Genomic DNA, 24,895 nt, shown 5'->3' with positions numbered 1-24,895 from the left:
GGCACGCCCCTGAGCGAGCCCCCGCCTGCCCCTCCCGCAGCACCTGCCGTGGGACGGGCCGCCTCGATCGCCCCAGGCACGGGCAAGTGCAACCGCACGGGCACCCGCGCCCGGCCTGCCTGTTCGTCCCCGGGGCGCACCCGCGTCCGCTCCGGTCGCTGCCGGCTCCCGGCCGGACCAGCGGCCTCTCCATCCCGCCCGCCGGCGCTCGGGTCGATGCCACGGCCGGGGATGCCCAGCGCTCCGCAGGCGCCCGCGCGGCCCCCCAAAGAAGCCCCCGGGCAAGGACCCTGCGCTGGGCGCGCCATGGCGGGCGCCGGCGGGGACGCGGTGCAGGTAACGAGGGCCGGGGGGCGGCGGGGCCCCGGCACCGCTCCGAGAGCTCCCCGCCACCGCGGGGTGAGGCTCTTCTGGAACCCGGGTAATTAGCCAGCAGCTTCGCACTTGCTAATTATCAGGGACGCCCTGGGAGTACTGGTGGATGGCAAGTTGGCTATGAGCTGGCAGTGTGCCCTGGCGGCCAGGGGGAAATTCAGCCAGCAAGATCCAGGCAGACTCAGTGTCCAGCACTCCGGGAGTAATGTTCATAAGCTAAAGCACAAGTTCCACCTCAACTCCAGGAAGAACTTCTTTACGTTGAGGCTGGCAGAGCACTGGAATAGGCCTCCCAAGGGAGTCGCGGAGTCTCGCTCTCTGGAAAGATTTCAAACCCAGCTGGAGGCTTTCATGTGTCCCCTGCTCATGATGACCCTGCCTTGGCAGGGGGATTGCACTGGATTTTTTCCAAAGGTCTCTTCCAGCCCTAACTATTATATGCTCCCATATAAACATGTTAGAAAATTTAGTACAATTTCCAGGGTGTTTCCAGCTGTCAGTCTGCCTGAGTCTGGCTGCATCTGCAGTACTCACAGCTCTTTTTATGTTAACTGGGGTTGTTTAGATTTGTTTTGTGATTTAGTTTTCTTTTGATTTTTTTTTTGCATTGGTCTTTGATTGGGGTTTTATGTATCATCACAACCAGAGCATGAGCTGGGGGTGCAGTGCTTCATCAAACACAGTAAACATTGAGCACATGGAGGCATCGCCTGGACAAGGCTCAGAACACCTCTCCAGTTTGTATGACACTGGTGGAGAGACCAGCCCAAGCTTCAAAAACAGCAAGAACTGACAGAAGGAGATGAGAGGTATCAGCAGCCTAGATAATGTGGCCTGTCAGGAAAGGGGGAAAGAATCTAGTTTATCATAAACAAAACAAAGCAAAAAAAAAAAAAAGAACAGTACATTGAGTTGTCATAATAGATAAAACATTGTCACTGAGGTGAAAGGGAAGACTATCTTCTGCATGTCCGTGATCTTTGGTAAGAGAACAAATCTTATGACTCACTGTCATTAGAGATTGTAAAGATGAGGTTAGAGCAGGAGATTCCAGACATTGTCAGACGTGCCCCAGGCTGCCATCTCCAGTAAATCACCTGCTCAATCTCCTGCCTCAGAGCCACTGCCTCCCCACCGTTAGTTCTGCAAGTCCAACACCACCTGTTCTTGCTGTATGCTGCTTTTGCTTTGGTTCTCTCTATTCTGTGAGTGTTGATAAAATATACTCTCCTAATTGGATTCTTGCTGCTACAGAAACATTTCTTGGAAATGTTATTTGATGGGCATTAATGACTGACATGAGCAGGATAGCAGCTAATCATTTGTCATTTTAGAAAAAAACTTTTAAAGCTTCTTATTGCTGCAATAAAAAAAAATCCTATAAAACACGCCATAAGAGCAGCAGTTTTACTGTGGTAATGTAGGTAGAAATCTTACCTCTGACACCAGAGGTAATCTGGTATATTATAAAGACACCTTTGGTTAATACATAGATACAGATATTAATGTAATAAACAATGTAATATGGAAAAAATACAAGATTATTTTTTCTTCCTAAAGAAATACTAAAATAATGCAATTTGCCTTCTGACTAAACTGCATGTAAAGTAACTTTGTGTTGTAAAAATGTAGGAATGTAAAGTTCATAAAATAATTTTCAAATATTTTCTGTGATATTTTTGAGTGCTGTTTAAAAACATATATTGACTAATAAAGTCTGTTCTACTAAAATTTGGAAATCAAGCAAAATAAACCTACAGAAAAACTGATTTAATAGGAAAACTATTAGTCAAGTTTTTAAGAATGGATAATGTCAGATGCATTTATTTTTCCTTTTTTTGTGCAATACTCCTTAACATGATCCTGATGGTGTAATATTTACAGGCCACTGCACTCAAATAAATTTTCGATGAGACCTTTCCTGTGAAGAATAGTCAGACATGCACCTTATTTGGGGGTTTTGTTTGTTTCAAGGTATGATGTCCCTGGCAGAGCATAAAGGGTATTGTGTAAGTATGCAATTATTTTGTAACGGAAGTTCATTAGCATAAATTAGACCATTTTGCTGCAGTATAAAAGTATGAATCCTTTAAACTCACTTTGAGAGCTTGAATTCTTAGGTTTGAGGTGTTTCTGATGGTTTTTAATTTATTTTTTTTTTTTTTAGGATGGGTTACATCCAAGGAATCTTATCCCAGAGCTTTGTAGACTGTTTTATGATTTAGGTTGGGTAACAGGAACTGGTGGAGGAATCAGCCTGAAACATGGGTAAGTAATGATGAAAGAGAAACAATATTGTGGTGAGAGAGAGGCTGGCTGTGTTTAGTAGTTGGTGAGGGCATTTCAATTCCATGGGAAATGTTTGCAAGTCGAGAGTGAGCAAGACGTTGGAGGGGGAAATGAGCAGTATGTCAAATTTAACCATATAGGAGGGAGGTGAATAGTTTGAATTAATTGTTGTAGCCACTTCAATGGAGAGAGACAACTTCAGAGTGACCTTATCCCATCCTTTTCCTACCCCTGATTATGGTAGATGAATTGTCTTTTAAGAGCAATGTGTTTCCCCTTCTTCACATCATTGACTGTGGAATTTAGACTGGGTTACATCAGGCACACAGCATTCAAATGCCTGTGGTTAAATAAGATCAATCTCACCCTGGACATTTTCCAGGGCAGATATTTCCTCTGAGAAGGAAATTACTGTCCTACTGAGGTAATTTCTAAGGAGACAAATACTTTCCATATATGTAAAGCACGACAGGTAACAGTAGCAATTTTTGGTGTCTATCTCCTACGAAGAAGAACCACTTTGTGTTTTAATTTGCTTGTCTCCTGCCTGTTCATAACCCCCAATCCTTTTAGTGGAAACAGAGCTCCTCTCAGTGGCCACTGAAAAAAAGATAAGTCCTCATTCTCCAAAAAGCCTTGCACAGTGCCTGCAATTCTGTACCCAGTCACAAGGTTGTGACACGATCTTGAAAGTATCTGACCTCTCATTTTTCTGGTATACACTTGCATGCATGCACAAACAGCCATTGCTCTTCAAATATGTATTTTAAATATATACATATATACAGATACATACGTACACACATATATATATATATAAATAAAAAACCCTAAATGCTCATACTTGTGCTGTTTGGACTTTGTGCAGGTCATTTCACCTCCTTGCTTGATTTTGCAAACAAAGCAACAACAGTAATAGTGAGATGAATGAAAAGAGGGTAAATTCTTGTTTTTAAAGTTGTCTGTGGGAAGATCTTTCTAGCATTAGTTTGTCATCAGCAGCTAAGTGTAGCCCATTTTCTTTGTCATTCCAGTGCAACTCCTGTTGGTTGTGGCAAGGCAAATGGCATTACCAGAGAATGTACTAATAAAGTAATACAGTTTTCATTAGTAGTTCCATAGCTTGTTTACTTGGCATTGTTAGAAAGGAAAATGTAAAAGAACAGTTGAAATTTGATTCAAATATAACAATTCTTTTACCAGCTAATCTTAATCAGCCTTACTTACTGTGCAGTTCATATCAAGGGAAAAAAAAGTCAATTTGGACGTGGCATAGCATATTAAAAATGGATTAGAATTCTTTGTGAGGTATCTTGTATTTGAATACTTTATTTTGTCATCAGATTTTCTCTTTCTGGTGAGGTTCTAAAAAAGAAAAAAATCTGGTTTAAGAAAAATTATGTGTCTGTCATAAGCGACTGAATTTACCACTTAATTTCTCATCTTGCTCATGCAAATAAATCAAGACTAAATTAATGCAATGCTGGCTTTGTTAATTCATGAATGTCAAAAATTACAAATATGATAAAGCCACATTTTTCTGTGCTTCACAGACATTTTAGTGCTATGAATAGTACATCATCTTAAGAGTTTTCTTTTTGGAAGAATTAAAATAACAGAATTGTTTAGATTCATAAAAAGCCTTAATACCATAGAGTGTCCAACCATAAACCTACCACTGCCAAGTTTTCCACTAAAAAACCACATTCCTAAGCACCATGCCTAAATGTCTTTTAAAAACTTCCAGAGATGGTGAGCTAACTGCTTTCCTGGGCAGCCCATTGTAATGCTTGGTAACACTTTCTGTGAAGAAATTTTTCCTAATAGCCAATTTAAACCTGCCCTGATGCAAATTTACATAATTTCCTCTTCTTCTGTTGCTGGTTACCTGGGAGAAGACACCAACTCACCTGGCTACACCTTCCTTTCAGGGAGTTGTAGAGGACAGTGAGGTATTCCCTGAGCCTCCTTTTCTCCAGGCTGAACACCCCCAGCTCTCTCAGCTGCTCCTCACACTACTTGTGCTCCAGACCAGCTCCAATACTCTTGTCCAGAAATAGAAACATCCCATGGTCCATAGGAGATGTATCTGTAACTTGACTAATTATTCACTAGATGTCTCTCTGCTCCTGGATTTAGAACGTGACTGCTGTAGCCAAGTAGTGATTGCAATTCAGAGACAGAATCTAGTTGGGGTTTTTGTGCTAATAATGAAAATAATGCAGTGCCATCTTGAAATCATTTTAGTTTCAATCAGTTTTTATGGTTTTTTCTTCATGTAGTCCTTGCAAGAAGTGATGCACTTCTACTTAAATTTCAGTCATTTAATTGCACTGAATTAATGCTATCTCTTTATCAACACAAACATGGAACTGCACTAGAAACCTAACCTACAGTTAAAAAAGAAAGTATTTACAGTGTTGAATGTTGCAGATAATTATTACTGTTTATAGATAGTTTATGGATTTTTATGTAATGGTTTTGTCACTTGTCACAGATCAGTATCTGCTTGCAATTTCTCATTTAATTTTCATTCTGAATTCTAAGAATTTGAGTTTCAGTTACTGCAGGGAGAGGCTGTTTTTCTTTGTTGGAAAAATAAGGCTGCACTTACATGTGTTTCAGATATCTGTCAGGTTGAAAGCAGGGTTTTGCAAGTTAGAGATTTATTTATCCTTGTACAATTTGGTTCTATTTTGAAAATTATCTACCTGTCAATGTATGGAAAGAGCAATAAAGTTTTTAAATCGTGAGGGCCTAGATTTGCTATTTCCTTTTCAGTGGCTCAAGAGCTCGAATGCCTGTGCAGTGGAACAGTCATTGCTCAGCTGTGTTTACTGACTTTTCTCATCTGCAACTTTTCCTAGGGATGAAATCTACATCGCTCCTTCAGGAGTCCAAAAGGAAAGAATACAGGTGTGTTAAACTGTACTTTTACCTCAGAGCTCATCTTGAGATGGATGGAAATGCCTTTGTTCAGAGTTTCAGTTTTCCTTACATGAAGTTACAAACTTGTTATACTGTTGACTACATTACTGAAACAGCTGATGATTTCTCCACTATCTTAGCAAGCCAGTATGTGTTTCAGTGGCCAGTGTAGATTAGTCTTGATGTTCTCCTTGCTTTAAGTTAACATAAAGCAGTGTGAGAGTGGAGCTGGACAGTCCAGCTTTATTCTCTGTCAGGCTTGGCTAGCTATACCTGTCTGGCTATGGCTTCAAGTTACCCACCTAAATAGACACTAACACCTCATCGCTGTTTATTTTCGTTTGAGTGATTGCAAATATTTGTCTTGATGTTCTTAGTAAATAACTGGGCTCTCCCCATGAATGGGTGATCTTGTCTATCAGTCTGCTTTCCAAAAAAGCCCAAAATGTAAGAGGAGGGAAGAACAGTAAATGATACCTATTTTATGACCACAGGACTCCCTCCCCCAGAATAGAGTAATACTTGGAAAGATTTGTCATTTCATAAATCTGAGGATAAATACAGTGAGGAGTGAAAGGAATTTCTGCACTGATAGAAACTTGGGGTCTCACAGCAGTGTTTTCTGGGGATGTGGAGAAGTAAGACAGGCAAAGGTATGTAAGATAACCACAATGGTCTGGTCTGGGCTCGCAGTAGCAGAGGATTAAGCGCAGTCAGTGAGGAGATCTCCTGCAATTGTATTTATTGCTGATTTTTAAAATAACATTAAAATTTTATTACTGTCCGGAACAATTCTTTGTACTATTATGAATTGATAATTGATGCAAAGGTAACATTTAATGTAAAGCTACTAAAAGCAAACTTTACAAAGAAATCGCTCTACAAGTTAAATATATTATTTTTAACTCATGTCATTTGTTGGTCCTTTTAAGTAGGGAAAGAAAAGTACACCTACATTTCTTATTTTGAATCAGTTACTACTTTACCTTCTGATCTGTTGTTATTACTGAACTTCACTATCTCCTTTCTGAGAAAATTGCATTTTTCCAAATAACTTCATGACACCAGTCTGAGGAAAAAGAGTACCTAACATTAATTTCCATTACACAATGTCGGTAACTACTATTAGAAGCTGGAATAAATGTGGAGCATTACAGCCCTTTTACAGAGTTAAAATCACATTCTGTGTTAAATACATGGTTTGTATGTATTTGTTTCCCTAGAGGGAAAACAAAACTATTTGAGGAGAAATATCACAGATCAAAATAATTTCTTCTTTCTTACAGCCAGAAGATATGTTTGTTTGTGATATGAATGAACAGGACATCAGTGGTCCTCCACTGCACAAGAAACTAAAGAAAAGCCAGTGCACACCACTTTTTATGAATGCCTACACTATGAGAGGTATGTAGCAATGTTTGCAGTTCAGTAGTGACTGAAACTGTGTATGTGTACATCCACAAAATTGCTATTCAGTACATTATTCCTTATCCATAGAAGTTACAGTGAAATCAACATGAAGCTATAAAAATGAATTGATTTGCAAAGGTATATATTCAGTGGGATATCCATAGTAACATCCTGTCAGTATGACTTGGAATTTAATCTTCTCTTGTAGCTATGCCTGTGGTCATCTTTTCTGCACTGATTTTCAGTGCAGAATATTTGTAGGTTGCAGGGGAAGCCCAGGATTGCAGCAGTTTTATATCATGGTTTTGCCAATTTAGCTATTACAGTTTAAATCCTCTTGCATCCATTGGCTAAGATTAACAGTTACAAAATAGGAATAGGTGAAAACAGAATGAAACTTTTCTTTTGCATGTAGACAGTAATAGAGAGCTGTTGATGTTGTGTAAAATTTACATCTTTATTTTAGACAGGATTTAGGGAGTCTCTTCTGGTCTTCCTGCACAAGCAGCTTGCATGTGTACTCAAGGAATAGCAGCATTGCATCTTTATAAGTAGATTATAATTATTGTCTACCTAATGTTCCATTGTGACACAATAAGATAATGATGAATGTTTTTACAAAGAATCAGCAGGTAATTGAAGAAAACATGAAAAGAAAGTAAAAGGCTTCAAACTTTCATTTCACAAATAAGTTTGGGAATTCTTTATAACCTCAGAACTCTGATAAAATTAAAGAGTGTCTCAGTCATTGCAGTATGAAAAGAAATGTAGTAGTGTTTCTTCTTGAATTTGTACAAGTAGTGTCTCTCCTGGAATTTGTTGCTAACTAAGTTAACAGAAGTGTCCTAAGACAATCCATAATTGATCCTTTTATGTGAGTAAATTACCTCATACCTTCATTTAGGTTGCTGTATTTTTTTTTTGTCTCATACATCGGATCGCCATTTGCTAAGATACCTAATCAAAGATAATTAATCAAGTATATGAATAAAATTTTCTTAGTAGACACATTTTAAAATTAATTCTAAACTTTCTTTTTCTTAGGGGCAGGCGCAGTGATCCATACACATTCCAAGGCTGCTGTTATGGCTACCCTTCTTTACCCAGGGAGTGAGTTCTCTATTACCCATCAGGAGATGATAAAAGGAATCCAGAAGTGTACTTCAGGAGGCTATTACAGGTACTTCTCTATATTTAGGAACAGAGGCATGATATTTGATCATTTCTTTTCAGTAATATAAATACAAGTATTTATTGTTAGTTATACACTTGAAAGTGTACAATATAAAGTATTAGGAATAAGAAGTAAAAAGACCTCTGGAATGAATGAGTCACCACTGGCTTTCTATAAGATCTGAAGCCTGTGGAAGAGATCTGAGATAAAATCTTGTAATGCCAAGGCTGCTGTGGTCTGTTGAGCTACAGGAAGAAGCCAAATAAAGAGCTATATCCTGAGATGTTACCACATCTGCACAACATTCAGCTGAAACTGGAGCCAGCCAACACCAGGCTGGATTGATAGCACATACAAACTACATTTGGGTGGACTTCATGTATCACTGCCTGTGCTAGTTTAGGGCATGTTAAGAGAGTAGAGGATTTCAGATTTACTTGACAGAGTTTGAAAGAAAATTCAGAATAAACAGCTCATTAAAGATAATGTTATTACTTTAAAAGGATGAGCTCTGAGGTAAGTGCTGAGTTATTCCAAATTATGTGTGATGGCTTGTTTTGAGGTCTCCACCCACAGAGTGTTGAATTGGGATCTGCAAACAACATTTATATAACATGTGACAAGGAGATGAGAAATTGAAATGCTAAATTCTTTCCACTTTTTGATGTTAATTTTTGTATCTAACTATTGCCCTTTGGCAAGGGAGCAAGCCATATGTGATTTTACGCCCAGACATACTTTATTCCATTTTGGTTGACTTGCCAACTTTACTTTCTTGTCACCATTAGCATGTGCATTTTTAATGTGGTAAAGTACATGACCTTGTATTGAATTATCTAACAATACTGGTTTTTAAAAAATCCACAACAATTTTTTATATGCATTTTGAACTCTGAAGCCCTCCTAAGTGTTAGTCGGGAAACATTGTATTTATTTGGTTCCATACCTCCAAGTTTTCCTGTGTCATTCTACTAATTTACCAGAAAAAAACCTCAAGAAATCAAAGCTCCAGGTTATATGGCTCATAAGTACGTGTTCATCCATACCAGACTGATTCCACTGGCTTGCCTCACACAAGTCTTCCCATTGAGTTCAAAAGAAAAGTGGGACCTTGGATTCAAAATACAAAATGGCACTTTTCAAAAAAGGGTTTGCATGTTGTTTCTAGTTACGTCTTTTCTGGAAGCTGTCCAGGAAAATGCTACAGATAGAATAATCAGTAGTATATGTTGGCCTAAATATGACTCCAGTGATCCCAGACTGGTCTTTGATTTCCATAGAAGAAGAATTAAATCAGTAGTAAACAGCTTTGAAAGTCAGACTGTCACAAGGTATTTTACATCAAAGTTTGACTAAATGCAGGCTGCTTATATTTCAGTTAAAAAAAAGAGATCCCAAGTATTTAGCTCATTCAGAGTCTTCTTGCCATTTTTGAGATTTTAATTCTTGATAGAAAGCTTATGGTCCTGGTTAGGAATCAGATATGGTATTTGTAACAACTTCCAAGCTCAAGCAGAAAGCAGAACCTAGGAAGCCATTAACTCATTTGGCCTCATTAGTAACAAACACTCCAAGTGTAATTTTAGTGATCAGAATTTATAAAAGTCAAAGTAGAGTTTCAAATGCCACCTTCTCACTTTCTTCATTCACTATTTTTATAGCCTTCCTTGAGGAAGTGTCAGCACTGAGAACCATAAGGGATTACACTTTATTTTAGGAATATTTGATTTAAAATACAAACTGTTGTTGGTGTTGGGGTTTTTTACCATTGCTTTCTTTCTGTGTTTTATGAAAGAAGGTACTAGTAGCATCCACTCATGAAATATCTATGTGATCTCAATGATAAATCTGAACCTGAACTGGGGACTTATTAAAACTATTTAAACAAGTTTCTGCTAGTGTTAATTAAGGTTCAAACAATGCCAAATATCCCAGTCCTCCTTCACAAGAAACTCTTAGGCAAGTTCCACTGAGTAACGTGCATCATCTTGTCTTTGGAACTGGGGTTCTCAGGCTCTCTTAAGATCACATGTAGCCCACCAATGACTCCATCGGGGAGAATTTATTTTTCATGTGTTGACTCTACCTTCTATTTATATGCCTTAGCAGGACCATCTTCCAGGGGCTTTTTGGACTACCTAAATTAATTTTTTTCTGCTCTCCAGCAAACAGCTCCATTTCCTTCTTCATGATATGATTCTTTTAAATAATTTAATCTGAGGTAAAGCTTGTAGATAATGCCAGTACAGGATGAAAAGTTTGAAAAAGTTGTAAAGGGTCCTGACTACAAAGTGATATGGGAATAAACAGCTACACCTAATAGATTAAAGTGTTGTTTTCTTTTTGTGCCTCAAGTGTAGCTCAGGTATTGCCAGCGTAATATGTATTTGGGAGTGAGAGATGTTCCTGAGAATTTCTATGCTACAGCATGACTCACAAGAGAAGAGCATAAAATCTAGTGCTTAAAATTTAATGTTTTACACAGTCAGAGGATAATCTTTTTCTTAGGGAAAAGCTTCATACATCCAAGCACGGGAGTTATTTAAATACACAAACATGGCTTTTTTTTATAGATACGATGATACACTAGTGGTTCCTATTATTGAGAATACACCAGAAGAGAAGGATCTCAAGGAGAGAATGGCACGTGCAATGGAAAAATACCCAGACTCTTGTGCTGTCTTGGTCAGACGTCACGGTGTTTATGTATGGGGAGAGACATGGGAAAAAGCCAAAACAATGTGAGTACAATTCAGGAATATGCTATCTCTTGCCTCAAGATCTTAATGAACTTAATGCTATGCACGTTTCCAGCCCATGGACGATGATTCGGAATATTAAGGCCTCTCTGCGTGTATAGGGAGCTTTTGGGAATGGATTCATCCATGATTCTGTTTTTTGGTTTGCCTTTCATATCAGTACTGGCTGATAGGGTTGCCAGCATTTTCCTTTCAGGCAAGTCAACAAGTCCCTCCTCATATAAAACATGCAGGCAATCTCTGCTTTTATATGACACCTACCAGTACTGTTTGTGTATCCCTCCTTAGTCCCATTTTTGGAATTTACCTCATCTGCTGAAGGAAATGCAGCAAATCAATATTATGTAGCAAAATGTCACTTTCCATTCCACAGCATTGGAAATAAACAATAATAGAGCTGTCCAGTCAGACTGTCACATTGGTGATAAAATCTTAAGGAAGGAAAATACTAATTTTCATAAAACATGGTAAGACTTGAGCTTCACTTACATTGCATTTTTTCCCTATTTATTTTAGGTGTGAATGTTATGACTACTTGTTTGATATCGCAGTGCAGATGAAGCAGCATGGGCTAGATCCTTCAAAACATCCAGCAGGAGAAAATGGGATCTTGTAAATGTCAACAGCATTTATATTCAGGTGTGAATTTATCTGTAAGGATGATCTGTTTGGAGGGAGAGACTACAGATGACACCATCATTTCAGTCTGCTTTCCCATTCAGGAAACTTCAGTATTGCTCATCTTCCCCTAGTCTGCTCTGTTACCACTGCAGTTGTACCTATGCCTGAAATAGTGCTCCTTTTCCACACAATGCAACAAAAAATACATATATTAATAGCTAGATACAACTGTTGCATATTTATTATGAGTGTACAGCATGGAGTGTGATTTCTTTTTAAAACAAAATAATATCGAGCATTTCCAGAAAAGCCAATGAACTAAAAAGGCCAGAGCCTAGTGAGCTGATCTGTACAGAGATGTCTGAACACCCACATTTGTTCTTCTGCTTGCAGGATCAGATTTGATTTCAGACCATTTCAGGGATATTACTTATATGGTGGGTTGGTAGGGGGTTTTAGAGGGTTTGGTTTTTTCTTTCAGCAGACTTGGCTGGTTTGAGTTTCACTGATAAGTGTCATCTGTTTACCTCATGCACAAAATCACACTGACTTTCTGTTTTCTACTGTAGTAATGATCAGTTTTGAAAGTTTCTGTAAGAATTTTTTGAAGTTAAAGCCAATAGATAGCATGATCAGGCTGTACTTCACATGAAGGATACCTGAAACAATTCTCAGTTAAGTAATATACGGCTTGATATGGCAAAATGCAGTGGTAGCATAACATTTCAGAGTTGGAAAGTACAAGTTTAAATGTACCAGTACTGAGATTATAAAGGAATTTCTTGACCAAAGCAGTGGTGTAATTAAACAGGATAGACTAATGACAGATGCTTGCTCAGGCAGCATGAGCCCAGAACAGACAGGGACGTGGCTTCTCAGCCTTTATGGCCCACCCTAGAGGAGGAAGCAGTGGGACAGGAGGTTTGCTGTCAGTGAGCCTCTGCCTTAGCAGGTGTTAGGGGTGCTGCCACTGCCTACAGGGATGAAGAAACACTGGCTGCCACACCTGCACAGAGCTACCTCATGGCCCATGAGAGCCATTCCAAAATTACTCCTCAGCCCCACAATTGGAGAAGCTGGGCTACTGTAGTGGCATTAATATTCCTTTGCCTATTTGTCATAACAAGTTTTAGAATATTCTTGCTTTTCCTTTGTTTCTCCTGTACAGGTTTCTTACATGATAATGGGAATTCCAGCTTTCACCCCACATTATTGAAGCCAGAAGGGGGTGCTGATCCTCAGCTGATCGACAAATGTCAAAGGAAGCAGGAACTTTTAACTGTTAAACGCACCCAATAAGAAAAGGAGAGTTAAAAAAACCCCAACTACTGAACAGTTACTGCAATTTACAAGTCCTGTTGAATGCCACAGCAGGAGGAATGAAAATTCAGATGCAAAAATATTTTTGAAAAACTTCGGAGAAATAATGTCACATTTTGGTTTTGTGCCTTAAAAATTCATATTTCAACAACCTGCATTTATTGATCCTGCTCTAATGCTACTTCATTGAACTTGAAATAAGTCTCTATTTCTGAAAGTTATTGTAGCTTTTATTCTTTGGAAAAAAAAGTGAGGACAACCCCTAATTAGAAGTTAATAAAGCTTAAAGCATTGTTTGAACTGTTGATTCCTTCATTCCATGTTCATGTTTTTGATTTTTTTGCTTTTTTTAAATTAAGCCTGTAGCATATGTATTTTTAAATTTTCCTAATTGTCATTGTAATGAGAAGGAAGTTTTATACCATGCATTTTGTACTTGTTTTTGAGGGGCTGCTCTGGGTCTTACTTCTTTAAATTCCTGCACTCTGAATAACAGCTTTTAATGACCTCTGCTTAGGCCCCCCCCAACGTAGATTTAATCAAACTGCTCATTAAAACACAGACTTGCATAATTATGACGCTTTGTGTCTTCTTTCAAAATCTTCTGGAATGGCCCCCTGGTGGCATCAGCAAAAGCCTTGATTGACCAAATTTCTAATCAAGTATTGAGGCCTCAGTCCCGAGGGTGAACTGAGACAGGGTAAATGTCAGCTGACCCTGTTTTCTGCTTGGATCATGCATCCCTACCACTTCCCTTTCCATCATCTCTGGCACTTTTTTTGAGCTTACATGAGGTGAATTAATTCTTCAACCCAAAATAGAACTATTGTGGGAGTGGGGGAAAGAAATGTTTCAATTATCCTACTAAGCCACTGGTAAAAAAACTGAATGAAGTCAAAGGTGGGTCCAAAGAGAACCAGATCCAGGGCAAGAAGAGATGGCTGATGCCAGAGATGGCAGACACCACTTCCCCCTTTTTCTGGGGATGACAATTAAGGTCAGTGTTTTGTGTACCTTAGGCATGTTTGCCCTTCCCTCTTTACGTAGCTCCGTACCTTCAGTGTGCAACCTTTAACCATTAGAGGGACCTTGGCTGTTGTGAAATAATGATTATCACTAAGGAACTGCAGGTTGTTTGATATAAGTTTATTGATATGTTTTTTTCATTATTAGACACTTGTTTGTCAGTGGCAAATACTTGGCAGTGATTCTACATCTTCTGAGTCTGTGTGGATTGCAGTAAGAACTTGTGTGAAAATGCTGGTTTTTAGAGCAGACAGTGACTTTGGACAGGCTGCTTCACTTAAGCATAAAATATCTCTGATTTGTGTTCAAGACAAGAGGTGCAACTGACCTAAAAGGAAAGCAGACTATAATTAGCTTTCCTTTATGGATGCTAACTATGAAGCAGGCAGCACAGTGCCTGTGGAATAGCAGGCTACATAGCTTTCTCAGTCTCACCTGAGAAAGTGGCCTGGAAATTCATAAGGAGGAATTAAAACAATCCTCAGAGACAGAAAACAGCCTTGCAGGTGCTGTTTGTCAGTTTCTTGTTTTCTTGCAAGAGACGGTCGAGGGGTGGTGTACCCCACTGACCAATGATGGTGATGTGTTAGTTTACTAACCAATAAGAGTTTTACTTTTCTGTACTTTCACATATCGGTCTATAAAAAAAATCTGAGGTAATAAACCAGAGGAAATTCTCCTGTTTGAGTCCACAAGAGAGTCTGTGTCGTTCTTGTCGCTGTTCCCAATAGAGGGACATTTCTTCCCTGTGGATGTGCTAATAAAAATACTTCATGTGACAATCCAATTAGTCTCGAAATCTAGTTGCCATCTATTTATTGTGGCCTTTAATTCTTTATTTAAACTGCCTGATTTTTGCAAAAAATAACTTTGTGTGGTATTCTGATGATGATTTTGGAATAGGTGATAATTGTATCATTCCATGATCACGATGCTTTGTAAGGATAAAGAACATTTTAGATTTGATGGTTTTTGTTCTGCATATGTAATGACAAACCATAAAAGAACACTCAGGAGGAAAGGTGTTTTTTGCCAGATACATTCTGCTGAGGTTGTGTTAGTTCCAGTATTCACTTTCTCATGCAGCAACACTGTGCCGCTCTGTAGCCCTTCTAAAATCTGTAAATCATCACATTTCTACAGGAAGTAAAGTTGTTTCTTACAGGATTCCTAGATGCTCAGAGTCCCATTCAATAATCTGGAAATGAGTTAAATGCACCCTTCTCATGTCTTCTCATATGAGCCCTCATCAAAGAAATTAATGCCTTCACAACTCTGACGGCTTCCTAACCCTGTGAAATGATTTCTGTTTCCTAAAGTGCTCAGAAAGCTCTTGCAGTTCTGCTCCGATTATGTAGAACAAAAATAGGAAAATGTCTCATATGATTCAAAGCTTCTTAACTCTCATAATTTTTAAATCTATCTCTTTTCCTGATGGGAGTAGTAGGCTTATAAGCCAGCTAGGTATTTTTCTATGTTTGCAGCAAAGACTTGATCTCCATCGAAGCTGGTTATCTAGGTTTAGTATCACCAGATAGGCTTATGGCAAAATGACATAATTCCCATTTAAATGGCTCATCCAAAAAGCTAAGTAAGTTCCAACGTTTCTCAATAAAAGTAACTTCCTAGCAAACATCCTGCTTGCTTTCCAAGAAGGAAATAAAACTGCAGAATACAGGATCTTGAAATGTTAAAGAGATAGGACTCTTAACTTACCGTAAGCAGTTATGATGCCAATATATGTTCAGTTGTGAATGCTGTAATGCCCAAACAATTGGCATCTTCTTCAACTCTGAAATTATAATTTAAAAATTAACATTTAAAAAGCCCACTGACTAGTGGAACATTACAAATAAACCAGTAGCCTTCCTCTAAATTATTTTTTAGCCGCGCATTTTGGCAAACAGATTTGTAATAATTTTTTGCTTGTTTACAGAAGATGGCAAATTGGAAAAAAGATCCCTGGAACACTCTAGATAGATTGCTCTCATACTGAGGAGTAGAAGAAAATATATAGATTGATATAAATCCTTCCTAATTTCAAAATAGTTAAAAAACCTCTGAAAATGCTTCATTTTCCAAACTGCTTCATATTTCTATTTGAGTTTTGTTCTAAGGGGAGGTGAATCCTTGCAGGCTTTGGCTTTGTTTTGTTTTGCTACCTGTTAGGTGAAACAGGAATTGTGCCTTACAGAGCCAAGTTGTGTCCAAGGACAGCCCTCTGAGCTGAGACAGACTTTTGTAACAGCGTGTAGAGGAGCCTGTGATTGCACTTTGCTACCAGCTAATCAAAGCCTTCATGGATCTGGAAGTTTGCTTAAATTTCAAGTCAGCTTAATGTTAAAGGCTTAATGTTACTCCAGAAGAATGCTACCTGACCTGATTTTTAAAAGAGCGAACTTCTAAATCGCTGAGTTTGAAAAAGACCTTTCAGGCATTTATCCTGGTGCTGCTCAAGGTTTTGCTGCATTTAATGGATCGTAAATAAAATATGGGTTTTGGTTGACTTGATCAGCACAGGGTTGTATTTCTTCTAAATACGAGTGCAAGGATTTCAGCATATATTGAGTGGACCATTGCAAAATTATTTTGGAGGTGAAACTTCTAGTGGAACCACAGCCATTGTCTGTTTCTTAGAACTTTAATCTATTGAAATCAAAAGCAATTCCAAATATTATTTTTTAAATTTTTCTATAGTCTTCAGACTTAATCTAACATCTGCTAGTTTTTGCTAGAGCAGTCAAAGAAAACCAGTGACTGCCTAATGCTCAGTACAAGAAATGGATTAAGCATGTTTGTCTGGATGGGCAGTCATGGAAGTTCTGAGTAGCACTGGCACTCTCTCTGTACATACAGGTGTGTTGAGTTTTTAACTCTAGGATGCTGTGCTGTTGGACTAGCAAGTTTCTCCCATCTATGACAGATAATATTACAGGTTTATCTCCAGAAACCAGATCAACAAGAATTTATTTAAGTAGTTAAGCATAAATTCTCGCTCCTTAATGAGCCTCAGATTAGTTTCAATTTCTCTGATGGTAATTTCTGGTTATTACAAACAGAATACACTGGATATAGAAGAAAGAATAGGTCTTGTACTTAAAACAAAGAGCTAGAAGTCTAGATTTTGTGGCTGATTGAACTGTTACCTTAAGGTCATGCCTTGAACAGTTCACTTTGATGGGAGTTTCAAAAGACCTTGAATGAATCAGATACTACCCTAAATCCCATTGGAAAGTCAGGGGATTAATTTTGTTAGGCTCCCCTCTTAACTCCAAAGATGTAGCTGTCTTTATTTCAATCAGGAGTAGAAAAGACAAAATAATGGGGGGGTCACCTTGAGTACAAGCTGCCAACTTATCTCTGCTGTATCCCAGTTTTGATATCAAATACCTAACTGGTATTTTTTTTACCATACTAGAAACTTGTAGTTAAGAAAAAAGATTGCATAACTTGATTTCACCTAGAAGAAATTTCCAAACCCAAGAAATCAGGAACTGAGCTGTCCTGCTTACTCGAATGGACATTAAGACTGACAAAAGGAACACAGCACAATTTTTTTGACTTCAGTTTCTCTCTTCCCAAAGGATACCAGCTCTCTGTCTTTCCAGATGAAGCCTCTGTTTCATAATGTCATTTTTTAGTTCCTGTTTTCCAGACAAAGCAGGTTACCCTGACTCCCCATTTTAGGGCAGCTCCTGACAGCACTGCAGTAGGGAATACGTGTGAATGATGACTGCACATTACCTGGGCTCAGCAGGTTGCTGGACACTTAACACAGATTATTCCATTTCTTTTGTCTTTATGCTTTGTCTCATTTCCATGTTTTATTCAGTTTTAATCCTGCTTTTCTGTAAGATTTTCTTCCTTCTGGTGTTTTCCTTACAATCTTTGAAACCAAATGTAAACTTAGTACCATTTGCATTCTGGTTGAACTTTCAAACCCAGGAATATTTTTGTGTTAGCAAACATCTCTTTCCTGATTCATCTTCTACATCCCTGACATATCTGGGCATGTCCTGTTATTGTCTGTTTGCAAAATTTTGGTACTTAAAACAGTTAATGTGTCTTTTGTATCTCAGACACACTAGGATTTTGCAAGCAAGTGTCTGTTGATTGCAAGAGCATATGAGCAAGTATGAGACTAATTTCCTGTTAAGGAGTCGCTACATTAAAAGGATATTTGCATAATCATAGACCAAGATAATGTAGGGAAAACCCCTGAGATCATTCTGCTGCCAGGATTAAGCCAAGCCCAACATGTAATTTATTTGAATGCATGAAAGCTGCTTCTTATCACTCACTTCTATCTCTAGTCTCCAAGCACTTTAGTTGGCAGCAGCAGGCTCTAACTCCTCCTGGGTAATTCATTATCCTCAACAACTTTTAAAAGGGTTATTTTAAGTTTAACTTAACAGTCCCTGCAACTTAATTAATACAATATAAAAAATATTCCTTTTATGACTTCTGTCACGTGTTCAAAATCAAGCTGCAGCATCTTCTTGGGTCATCATTTTATTTGATGCCCTCACCTTCAGGTTCTGATAGCTTCAGAAATACTGCATGCACCACAAAAACAGGGGTTCGGGACTACACCTGTGAAAAACATAGGCAAAACCAATGGGATTTCTTAATGCAGGTACTTTTTTCAACTTGTATATAAATAAAGAAATGTCCACATAGGAGTTCAGCAGAACAGAAGGGCCTCAGAAGAAAGTACATTAGCAATGAAAAATCAAGGCACCTACCAGTGTTGTTTCTGAACAGATTAATACTTAGGGCTGGAGGTTCCCAATTTCCATTTTAAATTCAGGTGCATGCTTTTAAGTTTTATTTGGAGAATCTCATTCTCAAAGTAAAGAATTTATCACACTTGCCACCTGTTACTTCCTCCAGGTAAACATGCTTAGAGGCTTATGGCTAGACTGCTGTACTGGTACCAGAAAAGTTATTTATTTTTTCTTTACTCTGCTTGGATAAGTGTTATTTGAACCCAGAAGTCCAGTTGCCAGGGGAAAAAAAAAAAGGCAAAAATAATCCCGAGGCTGATGTCATGCTTGCTTGCCGTGGTTAAAACAAATGGGGACACAAAGAGATATGTAGGTGTAGCAAGAAGGCAGCTGCTGTTTCTGAAAAGCAGCTGAGGGAGGGAGGGGAACCCATTGAGTAGAATTTCAGGGACAGCTCAGGCTATCAAGCCTCCAGCCCTAGCACAAGAGGGGAGTAACGTTTCAAGTGAGGAAAGCAAACATTATGATAACAAATTATTTAATTGTAGGAAAGGCAAGGAGAGAGAATATATATAATTAAGGTCTCAGACACCTAAATAAAAAAGCATCTAGTAGCAGTGGTAGCAATATTAGCAGACAAGCACAGTTAAACAAATAGCATGATGATCACTGTCCATTTCAGTTTAAACACCAATAAAACACTTCTATTCTACTAGAAAATTGTACCATGATTTACTATAACTGTAATTAAAACAACACAGCTCTAGTAGCCTGAATATTTCAATATTATTAATAAAAGAGCTGTATAATAACCTACATAAAGACGTATTTTCCTGTTTGAAACTTCTAGACCTCAGTAAGGAAGACTACTAGATATGAAAATAAAAGCTCTCAACATTTTAAGTACTTCATACAGCACAGATTCCTACTAAATTTTTGAAAAGGTAAAAGCAAAACTATCCAATCCTGAAAATTAGGAACTAATTCCATTCAAACCAGAAGAGAACAATAGCTGATCGAGCAGACAATAAGTGTAACCTGAGTGTAACCCTCAGTGTAACTCGAAACTCACATTGCACAAAATGAATTACCAAAGAGAATGAAATGACAATGCATTGCAACCTGTTCCCATACGGAGCCAACGGACTGAGAACAGTCATCCCAGCTCTGTTTAATGTCTCTCCATAAAATATAGCCTATGTTTAACTCGATAAAGCTCCCAAGCTGAAACACTGACACCAAAACTGGCATTATGCCATATAGCAGCATTATGCAAGACATGAGCTTTCCCTTATCATCTTTCCGTGCATTTGGAAATCTACGCAGAAATCGATATGAAGAAATTTATCAGAAGGCTTAATCTCTGGGGGAAAAAATAATTCCAAAACTGCTTTTATTATTTCCTTTATTATTAATGATAGGCAATTCACAGCTCCACTTCCAGAAATCCTCCAAAGCTCTACAGCGTTCCAATCTGCTTTACCCTTCTTTACTGGTCTCTGATTTTTTTTTTCCCTTGTACCATATCCAGAATTGATCCTAATAGAGGGCACAGTTTTACAAAGACTTCTTCATAGAAGAAGTGCCCACACATGAGAACTGCTTCGGGATAAGAGAAGGAATATATAATATTCATACATGGTAAAAAATTCTACTATGAGCACAAGATTCCTGAACAGAGGAATAGGGTACAGATGAATAGGAAGGGGCATGCTAAAAGCCATAAGTAATTAGTGTTAAATCCCCAGAAAATCAAAGTAAGACAGCAGGGATCACTAAAATGCTGTTATCTAGGAGAGGTTAAAGTCAGGATAGTTTCATAAGCTGTATTTTTATACCTTGCCACCTTTGCACTGAAAATGTACTTTTAGATATAGCTAATTAATTAGATGGACTAATTCCATCTATAGAGAAAATTATCACCATTTTCTATGCCTTTTATATTGACTAGAAAAACTAAAACATTAAAAAGGCTAAGATCAGGTCAGAGATAATTTCACCAGGATAAAGAATAATGTAAGCACCTGAAGACTTCCTTGCAGAGCTCTTGTACTTGCTCCTTGAGGGGCTGAGCACAGGGAGTGATTTCAGGAGCAGGAGATAAAACACTTCCTCAGGATTTGCAGATATCCTTGGGAATTAGCTTCTATAACCCAAGCAGGCTCTTGGGATTACCTAAAATATTTAGTCAATTCAGTTTCAAGGGCACAAGAGCAGTATAAAATCACAACATCCTTCTTCAAACTCTAACTTCCATGCTTGACTTCTTAGAGGAGCTCAGAGTTCTGTTGTGGTTTAATCGCAGACTAAGCCCCACACAGCCACTTGCTTACTCTTCCATGGTGAGCTGAGGAAGAGAATCAGGAGGGGAAAAAAAATAAAATCCAAGCATTCAGATAAGGACAGTCCAATAGGTGAAGCAAAAGCCACATGCACAAGCAAAGCAAACCAAGGAATTAATTCACCACTTCCCATAGGCAGTGTTGAGCTGTCCCCAGAAAAGCAGGACTCCATCACACAGAACAGTGACTTAAGAAGAAAAATGCCGTCCCTCTGGACATATCCCTCGTCTTCCTTCTTTCACCAGATTTAGATGCTGAACATGACCCCATGTGGCGTGGGACATGTTTTCAGTCATCTGGGGTCAGCTGTCCAGGCTGTGTCCCCTGCCAGCTCCTTGTGCACCCCCAGCCTTCTCAGGGGTGGGGTGGGGCAAGGAGGCCTCAGTTCTGTGTAACAGTGCTGGGCAATAACAGAAAACATCCCTTTATTATCAACCATGTTTCCAGCACAAATCCAAAACACAGGCCCATACCAAGGACCATGAAGAAAATTAACTTTATCCCGGCCAAAACCAGCACAAAGAAAAAGGTGTGATTTCCAAGCTGGGTACAAATCAATTCCTGTTCAGAGAAGTAATACCAGGTGTTTGACACTTCTGTGATTTACCTAGGCTCTGTAAATGTTTTGTTCTTCCTTTTGTTCTTCTCTTTCAAGCATTTATAGCTTGAAAGTGCTATCCAAAACAAAAAAAGGAGGTAGGTTTCTGATACCGGTAATGAACTGCCTTGTAAAAATTTTGTATTCAAAGGAAGAAGAAAATTTACATTTTTAAAATGCAAGCTGCATATGAAGTAAAATAAGGAAGCAGTAGCACACAACGTGAGCAACAGTAATTCTTTAATCTTGAGCCATATCTGGGTGTTAGACTGAACAGAGCAGAATATCAGCCTCCTCCTCTGAGAAATCTCAACCTAGAATCCATTCCTAAAGGTGGATGACTAAGCACTGTCTTTGAATAAAATGTAACCAGGGATTTTTATTTTTTTTTTCCTGAGGAGAAGGAAGTACCAGTTCCATCAAGTTGTCTCCAAGGCAGTTATTCAGAATTATGAAAACCTGGTACCCTTTTGTAATGTGGAGGTATAACCAACTTTCTCCCATCTCAACATTAGAGCTGAAACTGTAGCTATTCTAAATTTGATGGGAGTACTCTCAGTCCTTTTGGCTGAAAATGCTGTGAAATTATTCACTGGCTCAGAAAAAGATAGCAGTGGGTACCTATGAAACCTCAAGCAACCAATAGGTCATTTACATGGGACAGGGGAGTCTTGAATTCTGTCCTGTGTTTAGTTTATAGATAGATGCTTGAATCTCTGTCCTACTTGTGCTTTGGGTTTTTTTAGCTTGAGCTGCAGGAAGATGAGTTAGCAGAGGGAAGCTAAAGTACTATCACTCAGCAAAGCTTTTGTCATGGGAGATGCAGAAATGAAGACCCCCCCAGCAGCAGAAGGAATCACAGTGTACTCTGTACTGGAGGTTTTTGAATGAGTGCCATTTATATAAAATGGAACTGTAAAAGCTTCTTTTCTGTGTTAGTTACGAAAAACATTTCATTCAGAGCCTGAGCCGGATGTGCTCACACCCTCCAAAGACATACCAAGATTTTGGTTCCTGAAAGGGTTTAGGTTTGATGTACATGCTTGGTTATTCAAGGCTTTTGATTATTGTACACAATTCCAGAAGAAATTTAGATGACATGGAAAAAGAACTTATGGATTAGTTATCTCTAATACAAATACCTAAGAAGCTTGAGAAAAGTCCTTGATCTTGAAATGGAGGTTTGAATACACACTTTGGAACAAATCTAAAGAAATGAGCAATTACAGATTCCAGGCCACCCTTTTAAGAAAAATCTCTTTTGCTTTCCATGTTTCTTATAATCTTCCTTTGGTCCAATCATTCATCTCAGCAAATTTTTCATTTTTCAAATTAGTAACCTTTAATAAACACACCCCTGTAATTTGCATTGATAATCCTTTTCCCTAGAAGAGTGGGTGTTGCTGCAGGAACATGTCCAGAAATTGCTCTCCAACCAGTTACTGCTCAAAAAAACACCATGCCAGTAGCTATTATGACTCAATAATAGATTGAAATCTCTTGTTATGTGTTAATATGGGATAACAACTCCCTTAGAATTTCCATTAATAATGAAGCATCTTAACAAAATACAGACAGAAAAACAGCTGCTGTGAACTTCTAGTAGATACTATTCCTGCAAGACCTCTGTATTACATTAGCACTAAAGACACTGAATCCAGACACCCAGGAAAAAATATATCAGGCCCAATTTGACTGCTGACATGTATAAAAATGGTTAAATGCACTTTCAAGATAATGCAGTAACACAGATACATGGCGCCTTTGTGAATGTGGTAATTCTACAGTGTTAAATGCTGCATTGCTCTGACTAAAAAGGGATTTAGTTCACCTGAAATAAAAGCAGAAAAAGACCCTTTGTGTGTTATGAAAGGAAAGGAGTTTGTTACCCATGTAACAGCATTAATACAAGTAAGTTTTTTGCTTTGAATATAAGCATACATTCAGGATTTGAAAAAACAACCTCTTATTCATACCCTACCTTACTTTGATGGTGACCCTTATGTAGACTGAATGTGGTTCTTTCTGTTAACATGCAACCATAAATGCTAAAATCCACTGACAAAACCGATTCATTCAGAACTTCCATTGAGAGAACTGGCAAAAAAAAAAGGTTCTTTTTTCAATTTTTAGAAAGCCTAAAGATCAAATTTTCTCTCTTATCAGCCAAATATTAATTTCCATGTTGGAAAGTTCAAATCTAACTATTAGATCTATTGGATGTTTCCTTTTCATTTCAATTCATAAATTAAGCTGATTCTATCTTGCTCTCAGAACTAGAAGTTGAGGTTTGGAGAGTTAACACCGCCCAGAGTAAAAGGACCATAGTCCTTTTGCTTTGTAAATGAGACAGTGCATAAATGTCACCATGTAACTCAAAAAACCTGTCCTCAACCAAATCGTTTGCCACATAAGAGGACAACAAGACCAAAAAGACTGTTTGATCTTCATTTATACAATCAAGTACCTCTTTTCTTCTTCCTTTTCCCCCAGTTGTGCATCTTTATCCATTGCCCTACAGCAGTACATGGGTAAAATTAAACAAGGGTACTCTATTTTTTTTCCATTTTTTTAAAATAAGTTATAAGAGTTGTCAGTAATGTTTAGAGGGGTAGTGGGAATAATATTTTCTTGCTGTGTTACCTCAGGATTTTTTGTGCAAGTGTTCTTCCAAAATGTCATTTAAAAATGTTTAAATACCAGTCAGTAACATGATTACTGGATAACAGCAAGCACTGAACATGTTATCTTAAGTTAAACATGCAAGTTACTGCCATTGCTGATAGAGTCACAATAGTTACCACCAAATAATTAATTTCAGTGGAGTTTTTTTTTTTCCACAGCAACTATGCAATTAACTTGTGTGTCTAGTGTTATTTCAAGATGGGTGTACTGTTCAACTTGCTTGAGTTATGCAATACAGGTGTTCTGTGTTGGATGAAACATCCTGTAACCTGAGATCATTCCTACTGAATGGGTGGAAAGGTATCCACTCAGCAAAGTGGCCAGGGGTTAGTACTGTTTGCTCTGGAAAAGTACAAAACAGAAATGAAAGTGTACATAGAGGGTGTGGTTTGGAAAAAAAAAAAAAAAAAAAAAAAAAAGGATAAGAAGGACTTATAGCCTTATATCAGTGGCATAAACAACCTGGGCTTTCTGGATTTTCCTAAGGCTTTTGATACTGTCCCTTGCAGTATCCTTCTGGACAAGTTGTCCAGCTGTGGGGTGAGTAGGTACACAGTGTGCTGGGACAAGATCTGGCTGAAGGGCAGGGCCCACAGAGTTGTAGTGAGTGGGGCTTCATCTGCCTGGCAACAATTCACCGG

The 24,895-nt window shown here is 38.3% G+C and overlaps 1 protein-coding gene across 2 annotated transcripts; it reads left to right on the top strand.

The window, feature by feature from the left end:
* The first annotated feature begins 85 nt into the window (after nt 1-85).
* APIP (APAF1 interacting protein) lies at nt 86-14,593 on the top strand. 2 transcript variants are annotated; one of them, XM_058829573.1, is made up of 9 exons: nt 86-421; nt 2,350-2,384; nt 2,543-2,643; nt 5,532-5,580; nt 6,879-6,996; nt 8,047-8,182; nt 10,750-10,917; nt 11,452-11,574; nt 12,725-14,593. In XM_058829573.1, the coding sequence occupies exons 1-8, from the start codon at nt 217-219 to the stop codon at nt 11,549-11,551; spliced, it is 912 nt and encodes a 303-aa protein (XP_058685556.1). In that variant the 5' UTR covers nt 86-216; the 3' UTR covers nt 11,552-11,574; nt 12,725-14,593. The 2 variants fall into 2 exon arrangements, with proteins under 2 accessions (XP_058685556.1, XP_058685557.1); XM_058829574.1 differs by lacking the exon at nt 2,350-2,384 and having other exon boundaries at nt 86-336.
* Nucleotides 14,594-24,895: the final 10,302 nt, after the last annotated feature.

Source organism: Poecile atricapillus, chromosome 1 (assembly GCF_030490865.1).
Source record: "Poecile atricapillus isolate bPoeAtr1 chromosome 1, bPoeAtr1.hap1, whole genome shotgun sequence".
NCBI lineage: Eukaryota > Metazoa > Chordata > Aves > Passeriformes > Paridae > Poecile > Poecile atricapillus.
This window is presented reverse-complemented; position numbering and strand designations above follow the sequence as displayed.